General features: G+C 39.0%; 1 protein-coding gene across 3 annotated transcripts in view; it reads left to right on the top strand.

Moving 5' to 3' along the window:
* The first annotated feature begins 2,662 nt into the window (after positions 1-2,662).
* Positions 2,663-12,003, top strand: part of si:ch211-127i16.2 (probable flavin-containing monoamine oxidase A) — a 34,474-nt gene continuing 25,133 nt past the window's right edge. Inside the window, exons 1-8 of one of the 3 annotated variants that reach the window (XM_051072792.1) lie at positions 2,663-2,917; positions 3,054-3,141; positions 4,673-4,853; positions 6,154-6,268; positions 6,893-7,050; positions 8,105-8,194; positions 10,428-10,512; positions 11,255-11,461. In XM_051072792.1, coding sequence (XP_050928749.1) covers positions 2,800-2,917; positions 3,054-3,141; positions 4,673-4,853; positions 6,154-6,268; positions 6,893-7,050; positions 8,105-8,194; positions 10,428-10,512; positions 11,255-11,461 — 1,042 coding nt within the window. In that variant the 5' untranslated portion in view covers positions 2,663-2,799. Of the gene's footprint in view, positions 2,918-3,053; positions 3,142-4,672; positions 4,854-6,153; positions 6,269-6,892; positions 7,051-8,104; positions 8,195-10,427; positions 10,519-11,254; positions 11,462-12,003 lie in introns of all 3 variants that reach the window. The other 2 variants (XM_018677762.2, XM_051072793.1) reach the window with 2 other exon arrangements.

The following is a 12,003-nucleotide window of genomic DNA, read 5'->3' as shown; positions in this document are numbered from 1 at the left end:
ACCAGGATGTACTGAAAAAACACAAAACTTATCTCTCTGCTACATCTACAGGGAAGCAGCTTTTATAAATGAGAAACAGCAGGGTATCCTTCAGCAGACATGTGAAGAAAATGGATTAGTGATAAAAGATAAAGAGCTTTATCTCTACTTGTATAAAAAATATCAAACACTTCTTTTAAATCTTTACATGAATTTTCTCTCGTGGCCATTACAAGCTTTGAAAAGTTTCTGTAAAACGTTTTTATTTATAGCTACCAGCTGGTAAAGTAGAGTTGTCAGAGACAGATCCATCTTAACACTAAAGCTAAATGCCGGACCTCACACTCTCTCTCTTTTCAAATTTCATCTGAGACACTGCTTTAAAGAAGGTATTATGGAAAGCAAAATGCTTGCTTTGTATTTTCCTGGGAGAAATTATATTTAATTGCTTTAAAAGCATGAAACTGGTACTTCTCACTTTCTCCAAATGATCTTAATATGAAGATTAAAAAACTGTTTCTCTTGCTCTCTACTCTACCTACACAGAACTTAACAGCAGATAACGTTAGATTCAATTTCATTCATTCAAATGTCATTGCACACAGTAGGTACCAGTGCTATGAAACGCAGTGTATGTAGCCATGTTATATGCACTGTTATTTACAACACGTAGGTTATTGAATGTTCTGCTGTTGGATATCTATGATGGTGGGGAGCTGGGTGTTTCACCACCCGCTGCAGAGATTTCCAGGCAGAAACAGAGCAGTTATACTATCAGCTGTGCAGCCACAGATGTTAAGTAGGATCTTCAAAAATGGGTAGATTCTGTTCAGTTTTTGCAGGGGCTACTGCCACTGTTGTATTTTTTTGATAAATATAAATATAAATATAGGTTGTAGTGGTGTGCCAGTCATCATGGAGTGCAGTCATGAGTGAAGAACTCTAGTGAGTGAGTGAGTGAAGTTCCAATGTCCAATCAGGGTGGAAGTGGTGTGGTTATCTGACCTCACAGACTGGGGCCTGTTGGTTAATGCATCACCCAGTTATGGATAGAAGTGCTGACACCAACGTCATCTAGTTTGATGAGCAGTTTGGAGGCAGTGACAATGCATAAATAAGACTGTTTCCCCTATGAAAATGACTTGCATCCATTTCTAGGTTGTTAAATAGAGACCTCTGTCCACAGTGAGACACCTGAACAATGTTTTCAGTTGGCAAAGAACAAAAATGCTGTCTGGTAGGAAGTGGGACAGGTTGTAAAATCATCTGACAAAACAACCAACAACCACAACCAACCACAATAAGACTGTGTTGTTATGTTCAGATAAATGTTTAATCTGGATATTTTAACCACTTCAAACAAAATCCTAAACAAAACAGGCACAGATCCATTTATACTCACTGATTAATTCATATCAACAACCACTGAATAAAACTTACAGTTGCAAGATTCATTTGCGTGTTGTTTGTGATTACATAGAGTACTGTATCAGAAGCTGAGCCAGCAAGCTCACCACCTGGAAACAGGTTTTGGCCTTGTCTAAGTAGCTGGGCAACATACACAACTACATGCCAAGTTTGGCTTCTGTGGGATTAATGTTCCTGAGCTAGAAAACAGCCCTCATGCAGAAAAACAAACAAGGACACAAGAAAACAAGCAATCCAAGCCAATACAACAGGGAGTTTCACTGCTAATACATGAGTCCTAGAAATATTAAACATAAGTCTTACTTGTTTCAGAGGTTTTTTGGCAAACAATTTGCACTACGTGTAATATCTTTTACCTCCATCAGCCTGACAGTTTACCCTTTTCATCAATCCATTTAAAAAAACAAATAGAAGGTGAGCAAATAAGACCAGATGAAGTCACGAGCTGCATGTGACACAGCACTGACATTTACTTTTCTGTATCAGTGTGTTTCATTGGTCCAAGAGAGAGGTGCCATTTTTGTTCAAATGTTTCCATCCATAGTTTCTGTTTCTGTTTTTTCCCCATTCCAGACACTTTCTTTGATCTGCTTGTCCATTTTCCTGTGGAAGGTGCACCCCTGTTGAGCCAGTGTCCAGTTGTAAATTTCCCCACCATTAGCAATCTTCAGGCAGTACTGCTGTCTTGGAATTCACAGGAGTATCTGCAAAACATCATTTGTAAAAAGAAGACTTTTTTCTCCATGTTTTGCTCTCAAATGTTCTCAGAGCTCAGATATTTATTTAATTTGCATAGTACTGTTTTGTGCCATAGAGGTAATAGCTTGATTTTGCGACTTACTATTAATAATTCCATCCTGTTTATCAATTATGTTTTTCAGTGGATGATTTATTAAAAAGTACTGTATGTCCCAGAAAATAAATCAGATTTTCAAAACAACACTGTGTTTATAGATTATCTTATTTCACAGACTGTGTGGTCTACTATGGCCTTCAGTTCAGTTCACAAAATCATGCAGACACGATAGCACATTACCTTTAAATACAAATTCACTTCCGTAAAAATATCACTTTTACAAGTATTACAAACACAACAGTGTTACAACTGCACAAAACTTTGCCTCTGACAGTGCGTCTACTGTTCAAAAATCAAAAGCCTCTTCTGGCTTTTATGGCTGAAATTTGCACAACTGATTCTCTGCCAAGTAGGTCACAAGCTCAGTTGTTCACAGTTACAAAGTGCACTATTGCGAAAGCAGCCCAGGCTTTGTAAGATAACCTAATTGATACGGAGCAGAAAAGGGAATATAAGTTGGACTTCTGTCTCTAACTCCACATTTTACCAGCACACGCTAAGTTGGCACAAAAAACCCCAGTCACTTGAGCTTGACTATGACTGCAGAAATTTGGGACGTTATTATTGTTGGCGCCGGGCTATCTGGACTAAGTGCAGCTCATTTGCTCAGAAAAAGGGATGCCAAGTTGAGAATACTGATACTGGAAGGAAAAGGTTTGTAAAGCTGCATCATGATTGAAAGCAATTGGTAACCTGAAATGGGGAGCCATTTACTGCTGGATTCTTTTAGTTTAGCAATTGCCAAAAACAGGTATTGCTCTGACTAAATCATGTCTGGTTTGTCATGCAGATCGGGTTGGGGGTCGCACAGTGTCCACTGAAATACCAGCAGCCAATGGTTTTGATCGCTGGGACTTTGGAGGGCAGTGGGTAGGAAGGTAATGTTGATCAGAAACTACAGGAATTGTGTTATTCCTGCAGGTATTTGGGACAATTTAAGCAAAAGCAACATTTTAAGAAGTCACTCCAACTGAGATCGATTTGAGAAGATATTAGAAAAGACAGACAGAGGAACACTTAATTTATTTCATTGGATTTGATTTAGTAGCAGTTTAAAGGCAGAGTTACACTATACACAAGACAAATTGGGGATTCTGGAGCAAGCAAAAGACCATCAAGGAAATCATTAAGGCTTTTAATGTCAGAACAGGCAGCATACCTATACCCTAGTTAAACAAGTGAGCTCCATCCACATGATAATGGTAACAAATTCACTTATGGGTGGTCAGGTGCAGTACTGCGTTCAAACCTATGTGAGTTGTGATTGGCTCCAGTGTTGGATTGGCCAGGTATATCACTTACTGACTGATTTTTAAGAATATACCACACAAACAACTAAGCTGCCTGTAACTGCCCCTTTATCAGAAAAAACAGAAATCTAACTATCTCTGAATAATACTTAAACAGCTGAAAACTTTTCTAATGACTCATAGATAGATTCAAAGCTGTTATGACTGATACAGGGTTTATATAATTTATTGTGTAAAGAACAGAGTGGGTATTTGTATTGTTCTATGTTTTGCTTGTAGGCTGGTTGTCAGAAGGCACTGATTGCATTGTGTATGCTGCAGTACTGCTCATTATATTACAAGCTAGTACTGCACCTTGTTTTTCTTTAATACCTTGGTTTGTATGTGTTTATGTGTATGTGCATTGCACTGTATATGCATATATTAATCCACTTTAGTTTAGTTTGATTTTTATCATAACATGAAATAGTTTTTTTTTTCTGTGGACCACAGAAAAAGTAGTCTTTGACATTGTAACAGCTAATGTGGATCTAAACATATTATGTAAATAAACACTATAGAGTGGGCTATTTCATCTATGTAGAAAATAACATGTGTGTTTAAGCTCATTTTTTCCTTATCACTCTTAAAGAGTCTGTTTTCAACAGTTAACGGACCATTGGCTCCTCTGTGTTAGTTCAACCTTTTCTAAAGAAACCATCTACCAGTCTCAAAACTGCCCTGACTCTTGAATTGTTGCACAGAAGCCCAGTTCAAGTCATGTTTGGACAAGGATGTTTATAAGAATTTTTTTTAATCCTTTGCAGCACAAATTTTATATAAATACACTCAAGAGCTGCCTAGTTAACAGAATACAACCCATATTCAACAGCATAATAACTGAAATGGAGAACCTGTTATGTGCATTCTTCAAGAGCATTCTGATTTATGGAGGTGCTCCTATGTGCTCCATATTTTACCAATTTTCAAAGATTGTTCAAGTTGGTCAAGGACTCACTCAAGCTGTTATATCCTCAAGAGCACTTCAATAATTTCAGAATAAATGCATTTATAATTCTCTATCAGCTTGAAGTTTAACAACTCTACAGTGAATCCTGAAACACTGTAAACAATAACATCATGAAGTTTTTCTTAAAAAATTGCCTCCTTTCTCTTTTAGCACCCAGACACACATTTTGGAGCTTATAAACGAGCTGGGCTTGGAGACCTTCCCGCAATTCAATACTGGCAAGAAGGTGTATCATACAGGAGGGCCAGGTGCCAGAGTTCGCACCTACAGAACCAGTATCCCTGCTCTATCCCCATTAGTGCTAATGGACATCACCCAGTTCCTGTGGAAGGTGAGGCAACAGAATCACACAGCAGTATTCTGAACTTAGAACTACGCTGAGTCAGAGCTGTCCTCCCCGATGCTTAAGATACATCTGATAAGGATCAGCTAAATAACCACAACTCTCAGTGGGCATTATAATACTTAATACTGATTAGTGGTTTAATTTATTTCCTGTTGATTTTTGTGTACCAAGACTAAGATGATACAGCATACACGTGCTGAGGACTTTATTAGACACACTTACCATACAAGGTACGGCCTTGCTTTGCTCTCAAAACTCTCAAAAACTCTTTGTGGCATGGATTCCACAATATGTTGGAAAGACTCCTTTGAGATTCTTCTCCACATTGACACGACTTTTGCTTTGTGACATGGTGCATTATCATGCTGGAAGTAGCCATTAGAAGATGAGTAAATAGTGGCCATGAAGAGATACATGCTATCAACAGCAATACTCTGACTGTGGCATTCAAAGATTCACCAGACTGCAACATGTTTTTCCAGTCCTCAACTGTCCAGTCACTGACAGGAGTGGAATCCAACATGGTTTTCTGCTGTTGTAGCCCATCCACCCAAGGTTCGATGTATTGTGCATTCTGAGATGTTTTTCTGCTCACACAGTTGTAAAATGTTCTTATCTGAGTTACTGTTGCCTCTCTGTCAGTTCTAACCAGTCTGGCCATTATCCTCTGACCTCTCTCATAAACAAGGTGTTTTTGTCCACAAAACTACCGCTCATGTGATGTTTTTTAGCTTCCACTATTCTGAGTAAACTGTAGAGACTGTTGGGCATGAAAATCCCTGAAGATCTACAATCTCAGAAACACTCAAACACACACTGAAACTTGGTATGACTTTATACGTTGCATTGCTGCCACATTATTGGCTGATTGGATAATTGCATGAATAAGAACTTGTGCAGGTGTCCCTGATAAAGTCCTTGGTAAGTGTATATATTAGGAGATATATAGTATTTCTTTAGAGATGAGACAATATATTTTTAGAATCAGCTTTAGTGTCCAATATTCTTCCCATGCTGGGAATAAACAAGTCTCAAATGGATGGTAATGGTATTTTACATTTACAGTAACAGACGTTTTTAGATTGACAGGACAAGAGTACATTTATCACACAAGAAAGTACCACAAAATTTAATGTCCAGAATAAATGGTTAGAGCAGCAGTGGGACATAGAAAATGTGGGGGAAAAAGCACTGTCTCCAACTACTCTTTTGTTGTTATCTGTATCAATGGGATACTTTTGGTTCACAGTGTGGGTATGTTGTGGTGACTGTGCTTTGCTCTCAGATTGACAGATTGTGTGGAACGGTGTGTGTCCAGGATCCTTCAAAGACTCCCAATGCTGTGGATCTGGACAGTATGACCCTGCACTCGTACACTGAGCTACATAGCTGGACTGCTGGTCAGGATTGAGAGTAGCTTTAAATATCACCTCTTCTGTCTTGCATGTTGAATTTCGTCTACTTGATTTTTCATTTCCTACCTGATACTTTCTTTTCATTATTTTAATGGAAAATTATTGTGCTAGAAAACTAACAAGACTTGAGTTTTTCAGATGAATTGAAAATCTGACCTAATGGTGGCACTGAATAAAAAGGAAGGTGATTAGGATTTATCCTTTATGTGTTGATGAAACACAGATATTTCTGTGAGGATTAAAGTGATGCACAGATCATCAAGATTCCTAAAGCCACTCTGCTTGTGTTTCCGTGTCAGTATGTGCAATAAACATAGGATGTTATTCATCACAGCACCAACTTTATTAACTGCAAACTAAAAAAACACTACCTACATTTGACATGATGACTATGGAAATAATCATCATCTTCTCAGGTGTCTTTTCATTAACTATACCCTGTCTAGGGTTTGTTGGTGGTTTATTGACTGATTGGCTAATAATGGTGGACCATTACATGACAGATCAAAATGCAGTTTCTATACAATGTATAGTCGTGAGATATAGGAGAATTCATATTATTACTGCATGTGTGGCTCAAGTATGCATTCATTCATCCCTTTCTGACAGAACTAAAAGAGGAGATAGGAGTCTGTAGCAGGTCTGTCTTTGGCATGGAGCCATCCCAGATGTCCTTCCTTTTCTTCCTCATGTATGCTGCAGCAGCTGGAGGGCTACTGCCACTTCTGGAAAACACTGAGGGTTCTGCTCAGGAGTTTAAGATAAAGGTATGCAGCTCATAGCCTTCTCTAGGCTGCATATTGCTGAATTGTTTGAGAACACCAGATTTCTTCTCTACTTCACTGAACTGAGCATCCAACCTCTCAACACAGTCTGCACAGCTCATTCAAGCCATGTCTCAGGAAACACGCTGCCTGTCATTGTCCTCGAAGCATCATCGACCAGGGCCTTTTAAACATTTTGAGCTGTGGTCCTGTATTGGATTTTCTTATTTTCTATGTGCTCCCTCAGCATGAAAGTTATGGTCCCATACTGTTCTATTTTGGGGCTGCTGCTTTTGAACTTCTTCCTCCCACAATGGTAGAGTGTAAAAGGACTGAAGGCCAAAAAAAGACTGTCAAGATTAAGGGACAAACAAGGCCTTAGAGAAAATTGCAACAGGGTTTTTGAGGCTCCAAACTTATGTCTTGGCAAATTTCCTCTCCTTTTTTTCATTTGCAGCAATTTGCTTATTCTTACTATTTCCTGAGGCAATTGTCATGAGTAGCACTATGAGCAGGACATCAGAAATGCAGTAAAAATAGCAACTAGACTTCTTTTATCAGTCATATATAACAAAAGATATATTATATATAGTGCACACTCATGCTTTTATTTTGACCTTTTTTCATTATGCTTTTACATATTGTTTCTTTTGTTAAAAAAGCCACACTGTGAACAATTACAAGTATTTTCTAACTTTGGAAGAAAACTGTTTTCTCTGAAAACAGTTCACAGTCAGTTATGTAGCTTATGCAGAATAACAAGGACATTGTTTCAGGAAAGACATGTTGCTGATGAGTTTTTTAAATGTCATTTCTAAATGCTTGCGCACCACAGACAAAGTGCTTTGTTGTATCGATGTGTCAGCAGAAGTCTCAGAGGCAGATACATAAATATCTTGGCAAATGTAACTATTATCTGCATGGCTTGATAGACATCACCAGGGGTTTGCTGTCTCATAATTTCAGTGAAGTGACCCTTTAATTGTGTCCTTCTAGGGAAGGAGGGCATCTATGGGATTTAAGCCCACCTTAAATTGTAATATCTGTCTCTCCACAGGGAGGCACCCAACAGCTTTCAGAGTGTCTGGCAAAACGTGTGGGGCGAGAGAATGTCCGGTTGGGTTCTGCTGTGACTGCCATATGGCAGGTAGAGTACAGTAACAGTTCTCCCAGGGATTGATGAGGCACGACACAGAGATAACAGCTTCCTCAGTGGGGAAACAGGCCGTCTCCTGTGAAGGCACTGTCTGTTCCGCCTGACTGTTTTCTTTATCCACAGCTGAGGGACCAAAAGGGCTTTGTGCACCCTTACATGTGGAGCTTTACTCAGTGCCCCTAATCAATACACTATGTACTTGTACTGTTAATGGATTTATTTGACAATGAATTTTGAGTACGGGATGATAAAATATTTAATACCATCCAAATACTATAAAATATTGAATACCATTTGCATTTTCTCCAAAGTAAAGCCAAAATTGTGAGCCAATTAAACAGTTAGTAAATCAACAGACAATTGACAGCACTTTTGATAACCTGTTTGTCATTTATTTCATTTTCTAAGCAAAAATGCCAAGGCTTAATTGGTTGCAGCTTTTTAAATCTGAGGATTTGGCTTTTCTGTATTTTTCTTTTCAGTATTTTCTGATACCTAATTACCAAATTTAATCCATTAGTCAACAGACAGAAAATGAATTGTCAACACTTTGTCATAGTCTTCTGTGAGAGTTAAGTCAATATCTTTGAATTTTAGACTTTTAGGACAAAATGAGTGGGCACCTTGGGTTCTAGAATACTGTGACAAACAATTTTTACTATGTTTCATAGACTAAACAAAAATAGATTAGTTGCAAAAATAATCAGGTGTTTAATGAAAAATAAAAAGAGTGGGAAAAGGAGTAAAAAGAAAAGGACAGCTTGTCATGTGCACGGTCACAGGACACGTTAGCCTATCCCAGCATGCACTGGATTAGAGACACCCTTGACATTTTGCCACTCTGTCACAGACTTAACACATATTGACGGACAAACACATTCACAATCACATTCACAGCTATGGGCAATTTAGAATTTCCACTTCACCTAAGCTGAACTAGAACTTTCAGAGGAAACCCTCACAGGCTCAAGGAGCACATGCAACTTCACACAGAGAGGCCCTTATTCACCCAGGTCAGCTTCACACCCTGGCCCTTTTTTGCCTTGAGGCAAGAGTGCCATGCACATACAAACCAGAAAATACAAAATCATTATTTTATGAAAGCTTGTGAAAATAAATAAATTCCACTGGTTTACTTGAGACCTTAAGGAAAGCTTGTCTGAAATTGAGGAGCTTGGCAACCTTTAAGAAATTTTAGCCCTGACCTTGGAAAAAAAAAGTAGTCTCTGCCCTAAAAAGCTGAGGGTTGTTATAGTGGTGCTGGGAGATATAAATTAAGTACAGAGGGGCTTTAGTGTGTTAATACCTCATGAATCAAAAGATTTTTTAAAACTAATCCTAAAGTTTACTGGGGAGCTGGTCTGGAGAGCTGAAAATATAATAATTTCTAATTTTCAGCATCCAAAAATATCTAGCTGTTTTACAGTCTTAGAAGACAAGAACCTTCAATGTTTCACAGTAACGCTCTGTGGATGAGTTTTAATTATCACCAGAGGCTTAAGTTTAGTGGGAATACATGTGAAAGAAAGGGAGCTAGCACATAAGAGTTCTGCAATTATGAGGGGCCAGACTGTCTGCAGTGAGTCAAAATGAATGACTCACAGAACAGCTGAATATTGAGCCATCACAAAATTATTTAACCACATATTTCACCACATTATTTGCATGCATGACCAGAATATCTCTTCCTCTTACCAGAATTTGTCAGAATTGTCATCAATGAAATACAAACCACAATCTAATAGAGAGAAATCTGTTTAATTTAGAAAACTGTGCATTATTAATGAATATCACCTTAGAGGCTATTTTTCCTATACTGTTCAATACATGTTTAATAAACAGCAGCATATCTGGATATGTATAGTATGGCATTTAATCAGTCGTGTCATGATTCTAAAACTGTGAAAGTTTATGTGAAAACACATTCTAAAAATGTCTGCCGGCTTAATTATATGCAGAAATGCAGAATTTGGCTCCAAAAATGTTAAAATTTCAATATGCACAGTTGGATACTTTGGAAAGATGGGTCCAGCTGCTGGAGAGTAGAAATAACTCCACTAAAGTCAAGTCTAATACTGTGTTTGAAATAAACTGTGTCCAAAAATCCATCAGCAAATTATACTTACAAACAGCCCCATCATAATACACAAGATAGGATTTACAAACAAGTCTGTGCAACTTGCTCATTAAATAAAGCTGTATTTCTGTTTGTACATTTCAACAGAATGCTGAGTGGGCCAGGGTGACGACCACCACCAACACCTTCTTGTGCAGAGCTGTGATTGTCACCTGCCCCCCTCATTTGGCAGGTCAGTGTGAGTCTCCCACCTCTGTCGACTCGCTAAATGAAATTCTCACTGATGCAGAAGGCAAATATCCTCCTCTCTCACCACGTCTGTCAAACGTGGCAAACTGTGCATCCATGCAGATAAATTCATGATTTTCCTAAATCTTTCTGGCTGTGGGGTGTGGCAGTCACTTTGGCTGGAGTAAATTCTGTCTGAGGTTGGGCCCTAGGCTGAGGAATTGCCTGGATTGGATTTGGAAGCAGAGCAAGAGTTAAGGCCAAAACTTTTAACTGGGGGCTAATGTGACATTGGTTATGGTCGGCGGTGGGAAGTTGAAAGTGGCAAATACGTCATTTCTGACCTCTGTGCAATCGAGCTACCAAGGAGGGAAAAATATGGTCCTCAGCAGAAAAGTTTTTTTTGGCTGTTTACAACAACCAGAAAGTTTTAATTGAACCAACTAGCACAACATTTACAAGCATGCCATTTGAAAATCAAAGTGTGAAGTTTTTCTAATTAGAAACATACAGTACTGAAAATACAATGTGCTCACTCTCAACTGAGTGGCAGCCATGTGTGTATGACATCATGTTATGCAATTGGGTTAGGGAGAATATCTATATCCAACCCCTGAAAAGAATTTACCTTTTGTTTTTCCTAGTCACAAAACAGAAATCCTGCATCAGAAATCCTGCATTCCAACTTATAATCAACTGCTGGGTAAAATGGTGTTGACTCTGAGTCCAGTGTTTGTCATGTGTAGGACACAGACTAAGACTGGAGTTGGTGGCGGTGATGTTGAAGCTGGAGTCTAGGCTTGTCCTGCCAGGTTTGGAGGGGGCCACAGCTGAATCTGAAGCTGGAGCTTACTCTGGGTCTGTGCCTGTTTGTACTAAGCTGGCAACAGATCTGTCACTCAAAGCCCCATACTCAGAGCCATGGACCATGGCCAGGATCCTTAATGAGACAGGTTTGAGAGCGGTGTTGAATTATGCAGCATGGATTGCTCTGGCTCAGATGCCACAGTGCCACGCTTTGGCCTTAAATCAGTGTAGGGAGGTTGACAGGGACTCTCAAAAGCCAAAGTCAGGCCAGTGATTGAGACGTCACCTCTCCCAAAAGGAGTCAGGGATAAATTAAAGGGCGGATTGGTGCTTGAAGTCATCTGTGTGACATTTTTCGTTTTAATTTTCTGGAAGTGGGTAAACCTGAGTAGCTTCCCAGTTGGTGGGAGAGCGAAGAGGAGAGCTTAACACAGACAGTGGGAATGATGATAATGACTGCAAATGATTCAAAGCCTCTCTTGGACAGTAGACATGTAAAGCACTGCTCACAGTATCCATAGCTTCTCATGTTTGGCTCCTGTTTTGCAGATGTTTGTTACTGACATCCTAATTAATTCTCAAGTCACTTGCCTTTGAAACACTGAATGAGTAGATGGATGAATGAACAAAATAATGAATACTTTCTAGGCCCACAAGGTGTTTGGCATCAAAAGACGCCCACCGTTGT

This window comes from Lates calcarifer, linkage group LG9 (assembly GCF_001640805.2).
Source record: "Lates calcarifer isolate ASB-BC8 linkage group LG9, TLL_Latcal_v3, whole genome shotgun sequence".
Classification (NCBI taxonomy): Eukaryota; Metazoa; Chordata; class Actinopteri; family Centropomidae; genus Lates; species Lates calcarifer.
Note: the sequence above shows the minus strand (reverse complement) of the source record. Positions and strands in the feature narration are given on the sequence as shown.